Source organism: Dreissena polymorpha, chromosome 5 (assembly GCF_020536995.1).
Source record: "Dreissena polymorpha isolate Duluth1 chromosome 5, UMN_Dpol_1.0, whole genome shotgun sequence".
NCBI lineage: Eukaryota > Metazoa > Mollusca > Bivalvia > Myida > Dreissenidae > Dreissena > Dreissena polymorpha.
Window position 1 is genome coordinate 69365361 of NC_068359.1, and position 17796 is coordinate 69383156.

Genomic DNA, 17796 nt, shown 5'->3' on the forward strand with positions numbered 1-17796 from the left:
ACACTATTTGATGTTTCACTAGATTACATGTTCAACTAGTAACATGTAACTGAAATAGAAATATCTTCCTCTGAGAAAGATATCTTGATATTTCTATAAACACAGTTTAGTAGTTTTCGTTTTTTAAAATGGCTTTACAAACCGCGTCTGTCTTACTGATAATTTTTGTCTAATGTTTGTTACGAAGTGAACGAGGGTTGTATGAGGTTCTCCAAGTGTCCGACACGTTCTTTAAAACAACAAAAATTAGCACATTCAATTCCAATCTCCACGCAGAGTTGTCGTTCCTTTCTCTCACATACAGTCGTGCAAGCATTTCGTGCAAGAGATTGATTCAATTCATAGTTGTTTTTAACCAACACAACATCTGTATCATCTAACTGCGTGATCCAGAATGGAAGCAGTCGTTTTTGATTCCCTAGAAAAGGCGAATGAATATATTCGAGAAGAAGAAATACGACACAATGCTAAATACATAGTTAAATACTCAAAAACAATGGATCCAAACAAGCACATAGGTAGGAAGTTTGTCATGATGTATCTGATAGTATTAAACTTAAAACATCTCACTTTTCTTGACTTCGGCCACTTATCATGATTTGGTCGTTTAGCGAAAAGAACTTCTTTGGTGGCTTCACAAATTTCATAGAGTAACCTCATCGCACACCTGGTGGCATTTCTTGTTGTTGAATGTTGCTTCCAGGTTTTGTTTAAAGGGGCCTTTTCACAGATTTTGGCATGTTTTGAAGTTTGTCATTAAATGCTTTATATAGGAGGTTTTGGGGATTCCGATAATGACGTCACGTTTGCGCATGCTCAAATTTTGGCCGTCAAAACTGCGGCCATTCTGCTATTGTTTGCATTGATGAAGCGCATCGTGATAAGGTTACAAACGTATTCGCGACCCTTTTAAAGAACATAAAATACTCAGAAATTGAAATTCTTTCAGATTAAATTGAATCCAATGAACGAACACAAATAAAGAAGAAAACAAACAACAACTTGATTGATTTGATGTAATCAACATATAGAAACTGATTTGAACCTATTTGTCTGTAAAAACTTACCTTGTTACAGATTAACTAAATCCTCTTGATAAATGTTAATGTTTTCTATTTAATTGTTCACACCAATTTTGACACTCTTTGTTTCAGCATTTTAACCCAGTGTTTAATTGCCCCTTTGTTTATCACAAACCAATTATCTCGATCGATATGATCGGTTACTGTCCAGACAATTACTAAGAAAACAGTGTGTCATAAACCCAGGGACCTATACTTGTATGACTCTGTATGGGGTCTCTGCATAAACCACATGTGTCTGGTCATTAAACACAATTTATGATACCTCCATGTCATCTCTCGACATATTAAGTCAAAAACTTAACATAGCTTTAATAAAATATTTGAACATATTTAAAAATAGACATTTGTCCGAAATGGATTAACAGCTAGGAACTATAACGTATATATATTAGCCAGTTTAAACATAATAATAAAGTGTTTAATAACTATACATTTAAAATATTGTACACATTTACTGCTACACAATGAACGTATTTAACTGGTACCTGCAAATTTAAACTCTGCTATAATGTGTAAAGATCGTGCGTTACTGCAGTGTTCGAAACATCATCATGAAAACAAGCAATGGCGTTTGTTCATTATAGAGATATAAAATACTTGCGCTAAATAAATTAAATGTGTAATTTAATGGTATCATAAAATGCTAGATTTGTATCACTCATTATCACTACTGACGAGTTTTCAATATACGTGTATATGCAAAGACAGTTCAATTTGCAAAATATGCAGGTGTTTTTTCAAATTGAATGCTTAAATTTATTAATATTTTCATTCAATGTTAACGAAACGAAAATTCATTCAATGTAAAAGAAAATTAAAAATACATTTCAAGATTGAAATGTATTGAGCTATTTTAGGGCTTTGTTTTATGACTAATTCAATGAACCCCTTACACTAAATTTCAATCGCGGATGAAAAATAACACTATCGCATCCACACCACTTATTATAATATTCAAATTATTATATGTTTTATTATTTTTGAAATATCATTTATTAAATTCTTATTTAAAAAAAATACGGGTATTTATAGTTTTGTTTTGTGAAATTGTAAGTATTAAGTCTTCCGACGACCTTTACTCTGATACAATGTAATTGGCCGCGATCAAGAAGTTGACGGCCAATCTATTTTTAGTAACGGAAAACCCCTCTTGTGACGTCACACAAAAACCTCCTATAGATAAATGTAAACATTGTATCTAAAAAGCTCCAGTAAAAAATCAAGAATAAAATTAAAAGAAGGAAAAAAAAGTAGCCCGCAGCAGGGCTCGAACCAGTGACCTCCAGAGTCCTGGAGTAAAAACCAATTAGCCCGCTCGGCCATCCTGCCAAGTATGTATATGAGACGTATTTTATGCATTATATAAGCAATCTTCGTCGTTTCACAAAATTAAATGACAACAACAGAAGTCTCCAAATAATTCAATAGTTTCACGTTGCAACGCTTTATAATTTTCAGGTTTTGATATCGTCAAAAGATGCATATAATGGCTATATATGATCATGGTAAATGTTCAGTATTACTGTTTCCTCACAAATATCATAACCAGGGATCATATTTTCCCGCAACATCAATCGGTCCGGATATAAATGGGGAAAAGTATCCGAAAATGTATATCCGAAATCATGACAAATTACGTTAAAATATATACCATTGATTTTGCCATTCACGAAGGTGGTATAAGACATGTACAAGTAAAATTCCCTTAGGCATTTTTTTTAAACGGAACGAGTTTTCTCAACTGGTTTTATCATTAGGTATTTCATTGTTGTTTCGTGTGCTGTTTTATCAGATTTTTTTCAACGTTGTCAATATTATTAATCTGTGTAAGTCTATACCGATGTTTTAAATTGTTGTCGACTCGATGATAGCTTACAAACATGCACTGAACCAAACAAATGTCTGTGCGTAGGTTGGCTACTGACAACAACAAACCAAATAATTAAGAATATAAAATAACCCACGGCCGATAGTTTAGATGCGTAGGGATATAATCACGAGAGCGAAGCATTTGAAACCACGCATCTAATTTTCCAGTCGTAAGTTATTCAACAACAAAGTATAAAGTACACGAATTATTTCGATTCTAACACGGTTTTACTAAAGATTTATTCAATGTATATTATTTTTCTTGTGTACTATTTTATGTGAAGTTCCCCCCCATAAAAATAACTTTCGGCTGTTCTGTCGATCAGATCCGCGACTTTCATTCATAATTATATTACCGGATTATTACGCTGGTGGAAAATGTATCGGCATGTTTTGTTTAGTTACAGCGCGTCTTTTTGGATGCATCTTTAATCTGCTGTTCAAAAGTTTTTTAATTCTTGGTCTGACGTGCAATAAACCAGTCCTGACTGGTTTAGAGACTGCAGCAAATGGTTTATCACACGTAATCGAGATAAGAATGTCATAAGGGTGTGTTAGCATGTACACTGTGTAATCGATTTCATGACATGGGAATTTTAATAGCAAACAGAATCGGACCGACTGTTTGGGATTTTCAATCGGACTTTCATGACCCCAATCGGTCTAGGACCGACAAAACCGAAAAAAATATGATCCCTGATCATAACTAAAACGAAAATTTGCGAATTTGAAACAACTTTTTTCAATTTTGTCAATTTACCTAAACGTGAAAAGATCCCTTTAACCCTTTCCCATTCGGAAGCAAAGTAAATACGGCCATGTGCAAACAGCATAAAACCAGAACAGCCTGCGAGTTACTCATCAGTATCTAAGTATCTGTCAATAATACCTGCAAGGGGAGTTAGACAGTAGAAAGATAGATAGGTTTGGATATGAAGCCTTACAAACTTGAATCTAGTATAAAAAGTCTTAAATTAAATTAAATTTTCTAAGGGACTACAAATGCATGAAAACATATCTAAGTGGTAAAGGGTTAGACCAGAAATTCTAAGACCAATAATTGTGTGGGTTACATGCTGGCTTTAATAATTGTATCTGAGTATTTTTAACCAGGTTTTCCGAAGGAAAAAACTCATTATTAGATTGGCAAATGTCGGCTGGCGGGCTGGTTGGCGGGCAGAACAAGCTTGTCCGGGCCATAACCTTGTCGTTCATTTTGAGATTTTAAAATCATTTGGCACATTTGTTCACCATCATTGAACATTGTGTCACGCGAAAGAATTACGTCGATATCTCCAAGGTAAAGGTCACAATTTCAGTTCAAATGTCAAAAATGGCCATAAATGAGCTTGTCCGGGCCTTAATTATGTCATCCATTGTGAGATTATAAAATCATTTGGCACATTTGTTCACCATCATTGGACGGTGTGTTGTGCTAAAGAATTATGTCCATATGACAGTCCAAGGTCAAGGTCGCCATGACTAAAAATAGATTCATTTTGAAACAAGGGGGGTAACTATGAACAATCAGTAACAATGCTCATTTTGAGTTGTCTCCCTTTATCCAACTTTTTTTTTCAAATTGAAATCAATGTCGCCACGAGTATTGAATTTAACACAAAGGGGGTAACAATGCACATTTTGAATTGTCACCCTTTATCAGACATTTTTTTTCAAATTGAAAACCTGTTTTGTGACAATTTTGTCCCTTGTTTAAATGCTTGGGCGGTTAAATGTTTGTTTAGTTGAACTGTTCATGATTCGCCATGCCTTGCTCCTTACTTAAACTGATTTGTGTATTTTCAGATCTAAAAACTGTCCAGATTCACTTTGAAGATCTGACCACTGATTTCAAAGAACAGTACACTGGTGTTCCTTTCATTAATCTTGGAATGCAGTGGAAAGTGTGCGAATATGGATATGCATTAATGAAAAAGGAAAAACTGGTAAAAATGTACAACAATCACTTTTTACCTTGTACCATATTTGATGTTATAGATGTTTTTATGCCCCTGGATGGAAAGATCGGGGGTATATTGTTTTTGGCCTGTCTGTCTGTCATTCATTCATTCATTCATTGTGTGTGTCCCAAAACTTTAACCAAAACTTTAACCTTCGTTAAAGTTTGGTCATGACTTTTTGAATATTGAAGATAGCAAGTTGATACTTGGCATGCATGTGTATCTCATAAAGCTACACATTTTGAGTGGTGAAAGGTCAAGGTCATCCTTCAAGGTCAAAAGTCAAAAAATACAATCCAAGGGAAGTAATAAGCTTTAAAAGGGAGATAATTTGTAAACCTGTCAAATGATATATTGAAATTTTATTTCAAAGCAGCTTAATAGGGGACATTGTGTTTCTGACAAACACATATTTTGTTTCAATTAGTCAGCTGAGGCGAAAGATCACATGTATAGATAAGCAATTTTATTGTAGATGGATGGATTGAGTAGTTACTTCCGTGGAAGATACTCCTTTAAATAGGCATAGTGGTCAAGGATGAAGTAAATGGCATTCTACTTGTATTTTTATTAGCTTGGCTGTTTTCGTAGCCAGCTGGTTGTCCGCTGTCCGCGTCGTGCTAAAACCTTAACATTTTGATTAGGTTTTGAACATTGGCTCTAAAATCAAAGTGCTTCAACCTACAACTTTGAAACTTCATATGTAGCTGCACTGTGATGAGTTCTACATGCTACACCCATTTTTGGGTCACTAGGTCAAAGGTCAAGGACACTGTGACCTCTAAAAAAAAAATCTGACAAGCTTTCATTTATTCAAAACTGCACCCGCAGCTGAGCGTGTCACCTGTTATGCAGTGCTCTTGTTGTAGCTCATATCACACCTGAAAATGCTTATGGTGAGCTTTTGAGATAACATTTTGTCTGACATTGTAATCCATTGTGCGATGTCCATAATAAAAAATTATCTTTGTGAACACTCTAGAGGCCACATTTATGACCCATCATCATGAAACTCAGTCAGAACATTTCTTCCAATGATACTGTGGCTGATAAACAAATTTGTTCCCTTTTCATTGCTAATCTAGCAGAATGTTTAAACTCTCGTATAATTGTCATACTTAAGTAATAATTTCTGTTGGAAGCAGTGTAAGGACTTCGCATTTCTTGAGTTCTTGAAATAATATGATCACTATTAAAGTATTAATAATACTTCTTTGTTTAATCATCAGAAAAATGACGAGCAAAGAATCCGCAAGAGAAGTGTTGAAAGCAAAAAAAGAGGCTGCAAAGCCATGGTAAAGATAAAGATGCGTGTATTTCTACCACGCTTTAAGGTAAGAATTGGACGGGCGGGACCGGCCTTGTTCAAGTGCTGGTTTGCGGTACTGTCAATATTGGGAGTAGGCAAAAGTTGGCTGCATAGCTTATGTGTTAGTTCACATACGTACATATAGTCATGAGGTTTTGTTTTGAGCCAGTGGAGTTTAGATCAAAAGCAAATTAACTTAAAAAAGGAGAATGTTTTCTGCTAAAAAAAAGAGATTGAAAAGAGGTATTGATATGGAAGTTTGTGTATAGTTTGCTTACATGCAAAACACAATTCCTATTGCAATTTCTGCAAAGTAGGTGAATCAGTTTAAACGCTGAAAACCTGGTTAGGTATTATGGCAAAGTTTCTTGTCATGCCATGTTTTTTGTTTTGTATTTTATGTTCAGCTCTTTTGGTCAATGTTGTTTTAGTCACTTTTATGTTTTCCCATCCCATATTGTTTTGCTCAACTGAGCACACCATACTTTGTTTTCTGTCTTTCCTTGTTTGTTGTCAACATTAATCTTGACCTTGTTAACACTCAGGTCGCAGTTGTGTAGTGGATATGGTGTTCGCCAAGGGATCAGGAGGTCATGGGTTTCATGCCAACTCTTTAGATTTCTCCCATAGACACCAAGTACTGGTTGTAGTCCCAGGAAACAGACATGAGAGCGTTTCAAATAAGCCTTAGACTTTCTATGCAATCGAGCTAAAATAGATATGTTTTAAACTACAACACTCTAGAGGCAACATTTATTGATGAATCTTAATGAAATTTTATCAGATCATTTGTGCAAATGTATCTGCTTAACATTTTTCATGTGGGGTCAAGGTCAAAGGCAAGAAAAAGCTTGTTAACGTTATGGAACATTATGGAAGTCACAAATCTACATTCACATGTTTGCAGAATCACCATGAAACCTGCTCGGAACATTTGCTCTAATTATATCTCAATAGAGTTTGAAAATGATTCAGGTAAAATAGGAAGTTAAACAAAGCACCTTGTAATGCAAATCAGTCGTGTTTGTTTGCATGAAATATTGTGTTTTTCCAAAATATGTGATGTAAGGCCATCTTTGAAATTTATTGTTCAAGAGAGCATAATTATAATAAAGTCATTGAGTGAACACTCAGTAAAATTATTGTGAGATAAATGATAATCAAGCCAAACAGACTTTGTTTCAGGACAGTTTAATTTAAATCTATTTATTTTAGCTTGATTGCATTGAACATGCTCCCAAGTCTGTTTCCTGGGTAGAACCAGTATTTGGTATCTATAGGGGAGATCTAATGAACGCTTAAACAGTGGGGATTGACTCATGACCTCCCAGCTGCTAGGTGAACACCATATCCTTACGTGATGTTTCAGGTTGAAAATGGCTCATATAAAAGGTCATTTCGGGACAAGGCGGTCAAACTGCTGCGGGAGGCCGAGATGCAGCCTGAAGACAAGCTTCTCAAGGTGTCCTTGATCTTCAGTGGGGAACATTGTGACCACTCGCAATCCCTCAGCAAGGACATGGCAGACACAACGTTTGTGTCGGAAATTACGGACAGAGATGTGAAATCCGATGGTACTGGAGTATCAGAACCAATGGATGAGGAACAGAAACAGATGGTGTTATTGAGGTGGAGAGAAAGGAGGGAACTTCAGTTAAAGGTATTTTACTGCTAAAATTGATGGTTGCAGAATAGTATTTTTAACCAGGTTTTCCAGGAAAAAACTGGTAATTAGATTGGCGAATGTCGGCGGGCGGGCTGGTGGGCGGAACAAGCTTGTCAGGGCCATAACTTTGTCGTTGATTGTGAGATTTTAAAATCATTTGGCACATTTGTTCACCATCATAAGACAGTGTGTAGCGTGAAAGAATTACGTCGATATCTCCAAGGTCAAGGTCACACTTTGAATTCAAAGGTAAAAAATGGCCATAAATGAGCTTGTCCGGGCCATAACTATGTCATTAATTGTGAGATTTTAAAGTCATTTGGCACATTGTTTCTGGTTTACAAACTTGTTATTTCTGATACAGAATTTTCTGTTAATGAAACTTCTTATTTCTGGTATAGAAAATGTTAATTTATCCTTTCCCACTATGAAGTAAAGTAAAAATTGCTATGTGCAAACAGCATAAAACCAGAACAGCCAAGGAGTACCTCACAGTCTGTAAAAAAGTTCTTGAATTAAATTTGATTTTCTAAGGGACTACACATTCGTAAAAAGACATATCTAAGTAATTAAGGGTTAAGACAACAATTCTATGATATACTCTAAAAATACATGTGTTGTCTAATATAGCAACACTTATCAGATTCAAAAGCTTCACCCTATAGACAAGTTAACGCGTGACGTCACACGCACCTGCAAAGTTTAGACTCCGCCCACTGGTTGGCAAAAGAGGTGCAATTTATATAAGCGCATATAGAGAAGGCTGACGAAATCTTCGTTTTTAATGATAATCATGCACAATATCAAATATAGTTTTACTAATTATGTCTGAATAAAACATTAGCATGCAAGGAAATGCATCTTTGGAACGATTATATTGTTGTTATTATTTGTTTTTACTGACAACGAACTCGGGAGTGGAACACGATCTAAGAGCTTGGTATGTAGTTAAACAAAGTTAATGTTTAAATGAAATATTTTAACATTTTAACAAAAATGAAGACATTCGTCGGAAATGTATTAACGGGAACGAGTGTATATATTTATTAGCCAGTTAAACTTAATAATACATTGTTGAATAACAATACATTTTAAATATTGTGCAATTTTACTGCTATGCAATTAAGGTATTTAACGAGTACTGGCAAAAGTTAACTCCGCTATTACTTGTAAAGATTGTACATTACTGCAGTGTCCGAAACATGATCATGAACATTTATAAGCAGTCACAAAAGGGGCTGTTACATCAATTAAATATATGCATTTATCATAAAATGCTATATTTTTATCACTCCTTATTACTAATAGAGATTTCAATATACATGCAGAGACAGTTCAATTTGCGTAATTAATATGCAGAGTTTTTCTGTTCGTATGCTAAATTGAATTTATATTCATTCAATGGCAACAAAACGTAAATTCATTCAATGTAAAAGAAAATTACCAAAATATTTAAAAATAGTACTGTATTCCGCTTTTTAGGGCTTTGTTTTATAATTGATTAAATGCACCTCTGACTCTATCGATCGCTGATGAAATAAATCACTATCCACACCACTTATAAATATAATACAATTAATATATGTTTTATTAGTGTTGAAATATAATTTATTCAAGTCTTATTATCAGAAAGAATACGGCTAATTTATTGTTTTGTTTTGTGGAATTGTCAGTATTTAGTCTTCCGATCACGTTTACTCTATGCTAATAACTACTTCGTATTTTTAGGAAGAGGAAATTTTATTTGTGAATATACATTTATTTGGTACTAAATATGCTATATTCGCACTTTTTTAAGAGTTTTAATGTTTATTTCGTTTTTATTATCAATTTATTGACTAAACAAAAGCCCTTTATACATGTTTTACGTTACTGTAACCAGTGTTTTTGCCAACCAGTCAGTGCGCATGCGCGGAAAATCCCAAATGTCAACAATAACAATTAACTCGTCTATAGGCTTAAAAATGTTTTTTTAATTGTCAATGTTTAAACAGGAAAGCTTATGTATTTAAGGTAGAAATCTTCAGCAGATATACCATTCTCATGCTGAAGCCTTCAAATGTGGGTTGTGTTAGATTGGACATTATAAGACTGTGTTCACATGAATACTCATAAACCTTGTCAAGACAAAGTCTGTGCGACACTGTCCAATTTATTTGCTAGTTCTTTTTGTTTAAACATTGGTTTTTGAATTTTCATTATGCTGGTATACTGATATGCTGGTGTTCATTATTACAGTATTTTGATAATTTCATGCATAAACAACAGTATCATGTTTGATGTTGTCTTGAAAAGTTCATGCATAAACAACAGTATTATGTTTGATGTTGTCTTGAAAAGTTCATACTGTATGTTTTGTGTACTGCAGAAACTGTTTGACTACATTGATAAAGATCCTAAGGAGTTGAAAGCTGGGGAGGAGGATGTGAATAGGTAAGAGCCGTACTCAATGTTTAAAGATGAATAGGTAACGGCAATATTCAATGTTTAAAGGTGAATAGGTAACGGCAATGTTCCATGTTTAAAGATGAAAAGGTAACGGCAATGTTCAATGTTTATAGCTGAATAGGTAAGAGCCATACTCAATGTTGGAAGGTAGGTTAGAGGCATGTTCAATGTTGAAAGGTGAATAGGAAAGAGGCATATTCAATGTTTAAAAGTGAATAGGTTACATCCATATTCACTGTTTAAATGTGACTATATAACAACCATATTCAATGTTTAAAGATGAATATATAACAACCATATTCAATGTTTAAAGGTGAATAGGTAACAGCCATATTCAATGTTTAAAGGTGAATAGGTAACAGCCATATTCAATGTTAAAAGGTGAATAGGTAACAGCCATATTCAATGTTTAAAGATGAATAGGAAACAGCCATATTCAATGTTTAAAGGTGAATAGGAAACAGCCATATTCAATGTTTAAAAGTGAATAGGAAACAGCCATATTCAATGTTTAAAGATGAATAGGTAGCAGCCATATTCAATGTTTAAAGATGAATAGGAAACAGCCATATTCAATGTTTAAAGGTGAATAGAAAACAGCCATATTCAATGTTTGAAGATGAATAGGAAACAGCCATATTCAATGTTTAAAGGTGAATAGGAAACAGCCATATTCAATGTTTAAAGGTGAACAGGTAACAGCCATATTCAATGTTTAAAGGTGAATAGGAAACAGCCATATTCAATGTTTATAGATGAATAGGTAGCAGCCATATTCAATGTTGAAAGATGAATAGGAAACGGCCATATTCAATGTTTAAAGGTGAATAGGAAACAGCCATATTCAATGTTTAAAGGTGAACAGGTAACAGCCATATTCAATGTTTAAAGATGAATAGGTAAAAGCCATATTCAATGTTTAAAGATGAATAGGTAACCGCCATATTCAATGTTTAAAGATGAATAGGTAACAGCCAAATTCAATGTTTAAAGGTGTATGGGAAACTGCCATATTCAATGTTTAAAAGTGAATATGTAACAACCATATTCAATGTTAAAAGGTGTATAGGTAACTGCCATATTAAATATTAGAAAGAAAATATGTAACTGCCATATTGAATGTTTTAAGGTGAAGAGGTAAGAGGCATATTAAATGTTTGAAGATGAAAATGTAACTGCCATGTTAAATGTTTAAAGGTGAATTCTAAAGAGGCTTATTGATTGTTGCAAGTTGAATTGGTTAGCGGAATGTTCACTGTATTAAGGTAGGTTCGGGCCATATTTACAGTTTGTTCGAAACAATTTGAAAATCAGTGGACTTTGCGGCAAAAGAAGCAAGGTCATATATCGAATAGATTTTTTTTTATTGCACCATAATTTTACAGGGGTTTTGCTTGCTTGAAAAAAGATTTTGGCACTAAATTACAATACTAATATTTACATAATTAAGACATTACTAAATAAAATTGATTGTCTCCCATGAAAAAACATAAAGTGAATTGTTAAAAAGTTTTAATTGTGATAGGAAATAATAATATATATAATGAAGCTATCCTACTCACTCCGGCGTCGGCGTTAGCGTGCAAAATTTAAAGTTTGCGTACCACCCCAAATATTTCCTATGTCCTTTGACATATTGCTTTTATATTTTGCATACTTCTTTACCAACATGACCCCAATCTATAAACAAGAGCAGACAACTGTATGAAGCATTTTGACAGAATTATTGCCCCTTTTATACTTAGAATATGCATATTATTGATAAATCTATGTTAAAGTTTGTGTACCACCCCAAATATTTCCTATGTCGTTTGACATATTGCTTTTATATTTTGCACACTTCTTTACCAACATGACCCCAATCTATAAACAAGAGCAGATAACTTTATCAAGCATTTTGACAGAATTATTGCCCCTTGTATACTTAGAATATGCATATTATTGATAAATCTATGTTAAAGTTTGCGTACCACCCCAAATATTTCCTATGTCCTTTGACATATTGCTTTTATTTTTTGCATACTTCTTCACCAACATGACCCCAATGTATAAACAAGAGCAGACAACTGTATCAAGCATTTTGACATAATTATGGTCCCTTTTATACTAAGATAATTGAAAATTTTGCTTAAATTGCCATAACTTCTTTATTTATGACCACATTTGATTCATACTTTGACAAAACAACACTTACCTGACATACCACACACAATGCACTCCACCCAAACCATCCCCCATGCCCCACCCCAGAATCCCCCCACCCCCCCCTCCTTATTTTGATGCCCCCATTAGGAGGGCATATAGTGATCGGATTGTCGGACTGTCCGTCTTTCCGTCACACTTTGCGTTTAGGTCCTTTGAGATATAACCTTCATATTTGGTATGCATGTGTATATGGACAAGGCCTTTCCATACGCACACAAATTTTGACCCCTGTGACCTTGACGTTGAACTTAGGGTCCAACGTTTAGGTTTCGAAATCTGCGCTTAGGTTTCGAAAAATGCTCATTACTTCTATGTCCCTTGAGATATAACCTTCATATTTGGTATGCATGTGTATATGGACAAGGCCTTTCCATACGCACACAAATGTTTACCCCTGTGACCTTGACCTTGACCTTGAACTTAGGGTCCGTGTTTAGGTTTGGAAATCTGCGTTTAGGTTTTGAAAAAAGGTCATAACTTCTATCAAGCGTTTATAGGGGGCATAAGTCATCCTATGGTGACAGCTCTTGTTGAAAGATCATCTATTAAATGTCAACACACCAACATAATCCCTCCCCCCCCCCCCCCATCCATGATAGCTTATGTTATACTGATGAGCACTCCCATAGTCGAGCGCGCTGTCCTGTGACAGCTCTTGTTTGAATAATCATGTAAACTGCTATTGGAAATTAATTGTATTAAGTTTATCATTTTCTTTATGCATTAAGTATCTTTTTATAACCCAGTTTATCAAGAGTTGTGAAGGAATGTGTTGCCCCTATCCGTGGATCGGTCTGTGCATTCATCCGTACAAATGTTAGCACAAGCTCTAAGTCCTCTTAGACGGGACAAGAAATTTTCATTCTGGCCCTAGATATATTTAGTCTTATTAATCGATGATTTTTGTAAAGAAAGCTAAAATTTCAAAATAATTTTAATTTCTTAACATCTGTCAGTTGCTTAAGTTTATTTTTGTTTTGTTTTTAAATTCTGACAAACATTGAAGAATTTGTTCCCGTATTTATTTCCTTGTATACTTGCTAAGTTAAAAGTATAGATATTCAGTTGGATTTATTAACATTCCATTTTAAGAAAGCTATCAACATGTGACATTTCTTGTCATGGACATTGCTTCTTCGTTACGTTTCAGATTGCTGGTAACACATGGTCTTGGGGAACATTGCAACCTGTTCAGTGAACATAACATTCTCTACACATATCAGCTGGTCAATCTTACTGAAACAGTATGTAGACATATTACAGGGGGGTCAAATATATGAGTCTTGTTCTGAGAAAATAGGGCTTTATGCATGTGCGTAAAGTGTCGTCTCAAATTAGCCCTAATCAGGGACGACACTTTCCGCTTTTATGGTATTTTTAGTTTAAAGGAAGTCCCTGCTTACCGAAAATCAAGTTCAGGCGGAGAGTGTTGTCCCTGATTAGCCTGTGGGGACTGCTTAGGCTAATCTGGGACAACACTTTACGCACATGCATTATGCCCAGTTTTCTCAGAACACGACTCATATTATCTTTCCTCATACAGAGTATTCTTTTTAAACCTTTACCACTTACATACGTATTTTAACGCATTTGTAGTCCCTTAGAAAGTTAAATTTAATTAGATACCTTTATTACTAAATTCAAGTTTTAAAGGCTTCATTTTCAACCCTGAGATACTGATGAGCAGCAAACAGCATAAAACCTGAACAGACTGCGAAGTACTGGCAGGCTGTTCTGGTTTTATGCTTGTTGCTAAATCATTTTCACTTTGCTTCTTATGAGGGAAAGGGTGAATTAGCTTAGCTTTATTTTTAGCAACTTTCTGTGTATGCGTTATGGAGTGTTTTCTTGTCACTTTTGTGACAATGTCTAGTTTAATATAGTCTAATATTAGAGCTGTTATTGTTTTAGTCTGTTTACGCTGGGGAGAGAATGATAATTGGTAAGATAGGTTTGAAACATCTCTTCTTACTGACCTTGCATGATGTGATACAGGGTAGTACATTTATATTTGGCTTGGACTAAGCTCTCGTTTGATATTAATTTACAAACCCTGTGTCACATTGTGAGGGGTCAGTAAATAACTGTGTAACTAATAGTTAAGGGTCAGAAATCATGTTCCAATAATAACTTTGTATCAATCATAGAGGACCATTACTTGATTAATATACCAACATATTTTTATGCCCCCGGATCGAATTATCGGGGGCATATTGTTTTTGGCCTGTCTGTCTGTCATTCTGTCCCAAAACTTTAACCTTGGTTAAAGTTTTGCGATAACTTTTTCAATATCGAAGATAGCAACTTGATATTTGGCATGCATGTGTATCTCATGAAGCTGCACATTTTGAGTGGTGAAAGGTCAAGGTCATTTTTCAAGGTCAAAAGTAAAAAAAAAACAATCCAAGAGAAGTAATAAGCTTTAAAAGGGAGATATTTTTTTAACCTGCCAAATGATATATTGAAATATTATTTCAAAGCGGCGCAATAGGGGGCATTGTGTTTCTGACAAACACATCTCTTGTTTATTTTAGACATTTAGACATTAGACATTATTTTATCACACTACTGTTGAAGAATGGTATGATAGATGGTCACAATGTGACCTGGGTAAAGCAAAGAAAATGTGTGTTTTGTACTAGGTAAATAATTTTATGCATTGTATGTGCATTATTGTTTGTAAAAGCGAAGTTGAGCAGGAAACTGTTGGACGTTATTAACCAGGTTTTCCGAAGGAAAAAACTGGTTATTAGATTGGCGAATGCGGGCGGGCTGGCTGGCGGGCTGGCGGGCGGTCGGAACAAGCTTGTCCGGGCCATAACTATGTCGTTCATTGTCAGATTTTAAAATCATTTGGCACATTTGTTCACCATCATTGGACAGTGTGTCGCGCGAAATAAATACGTCGATATCTCCAAGGTCAAGGTCACACTTTGAGTTCAAAGGTCAAAAATGGCCATAAATGAGCTTGTCCTGGCCATAACTATGTCATTCATTGTGAGATTTTAAAATCATTTGGCACATTTGTTCACCATCATGGGACAGTGTGTGGCACGAAAGAATCACGTCAATATCTCCAATGTCAAGGTTGCCACGACTAAAAATAGATTTTTTTAAAAAACAAACTTACAAAGGGGGTTAATTTTGTTTGTTCATTTCAAAAGTTCAGTTTGAATTTTCTCCCTTTATTAGATTTTTTTTCACAATGAAAACCTGGTTTTGTGACAATTTTGTCCCTTGTTAAGTAATGTAATGCAGATAAACTCGTTTTAAGCTTAACTCTACCACCTGCTTTGATCACAACTATAAACAGTCTTTATTATTTTCAGCAAATTTCATCATGGGGTATTGGCCAAGAAGTTGTAAACATGATAATGAAATTAATTGGCGAGATTGCGAAGAGAAAAGTTGTAATCAAAGATGAAACATCTGACGATCTCACATCCGGTGATGATGAAGAAGATGAAATTGCTGAAATCAATGATGTATTAGAGGACAATGATATGAATGGCCTAAAACTTGATACAGCAGAAAACATTAAAGAGCCATCACCTAAACGTGCCAAGGTCGTTTCAACAATTACTCAAGACACTGTTAAGTCGAAGACTAAAAGTACTGGTGTTGAACCACTTCCGCAGACTTTGGTGAATACAGACCAGTTTCCGTCGCATTGCAATCCAGCTCTTGGAATTACACAGTCTACGATTTACACTGAGAATGTGGTGATCAATCATTCAAAAACGATCCCTGGTTTTCAGGAGGTGACTAAGCATACGTATAAGCATGTGTGTAGGATTGATGTGACCTTGGACAGCATGGAAACGTACATCCAGCCTGTCCCGACCTTTAGACCAAAACCGCCAAAAAAGAAACAGCCGTTAAAGCAGGAGATAAACGGCAATGTGTGCAATGTGTGAAATAGTTAAATCAGTGATAGAAATTGTGTGAAAGCTTAGTAAATTTTCAATTGTGTTTGCTCAGAATTTTATTTTATGTTTGTTTGAAACAGTTTACATAAAAATCAATTGTGTAGGTGCTAATTGTTTTTGTTAAGTGCATTTAAAAAATATCTGTTTCCATCCTTGTAGTTATCGGTACTAGACACATGTATGAAGCTGAAATTGTTTACATTTTGGTATGAATGATGATACTTTATGACAGTGCTGTTATTACCAAATTGCATTTATAAAATTTAATTGATATCACAAGATTAGAGCAGTTCTAATAAATAAATAATGATAATACATGTAGTTTTTTCTCATTTTAATGATTTCTATTTGGGTTATCTTTAGAGAGCCCCTTTAAGCATTTATCATTGTGTTGCCTCGATTCTCATAGGATATTTAGTTCCTATGAAATGAGACTTTGTAATTTTGAAAAGTGAATTGTGTATTTAAATTATTTTATTTTTTTAATTTTTACTTTAATTTACTGATGAAGTTTTGGCTGAAGCATCAAAGGCACTTCTGTTCAGATGGTATCAAAATCTTTATCATTTTGTTTCCTTGTTTACCATTGGATATTTAGTTCCTATGAAATTGGACTTTGTAAGTAAATTGTGTATTTAAATTAGTTTTTTAGTTTTTACTTAAATTCACATATGAAGAATTTTGGCTAAAGCTTCAAAACCACTTCTGTTCAGAGGGTATTAAATGTTTTATGTTCTATGTTTTGCCAGCCACTCTTTAACATTAGTTTGCAAGATATACAGGTAAAAGACCAGATATTTGTAACTATAATTTGTGTCAGCAATAAAATAATGGAATGCTTCATATTTTAAATTTTTCATGAGTGTGGTTGTTCGATACATGTTTACAGATTGTGATATACTGTAGCCATGAAATGGAATGTGTTCAGTTTTATACATCAATGAGCTCTCATATCATGGATGGCACTACATGTATAGAAGCTCTTTGTTTAACTCTACATTTGTATTCTAAAGGGACCTTTTCACAGATTTTGGCATGTATTGAAGTTTGTCATTAAATGCTTTATATTGATAAATGTAAACATTTGATCTAAATAGCTCCAGTAAAAAAACACAATAAAATTAAAGAAAGAAAAAAGGAACCCTCAACTGGGCCCTGGAGTAAAAGTCTAATGCTTAGAGCACTGGGCCATCCGTGCTCATACAATAAAAGATCTATTTTATACTTTATTTAAGCAATCCTTGTAGTGTCACAAAATATAATGACAACAACAGAACTCTCCAAATTATTCAATTGTTTCGCGTTGCAAAGTTTTATAATTTTC

At 34.4% G+C, this 17796-nt stretch overlaps 1 protein-coding gene across 1 annotated transcript; it reads left to right on the forward strand.

Moving 5' to 3' along the window:
- The first annotated feature begins 354 nt into the window (after nt 1-354).
- Nucleotides 355-17313, forward strand: LOC127830988 (uncharacterized). Its single transcript, XM_052355953.1, has 7 exons — nt 355-518; nt 4761-4900; nt 6145-6249; nt 7594-7884; nt 10259-10323; nt 13694-13787; nt 15873-17313. The coding sequence occupies exons 1-7, from the start codon at nt 395-397 to the stop codon at nt 16458-16460; spliced, it is 1407 nt and encodes a 468-aa protein (XP_052211913.1). The 5' UTR covers nt 355-394; the 3' UTR covers nt 16461-17313.
- Nucleotides 17314-17796: the final 483 nt, after the last annotated feature.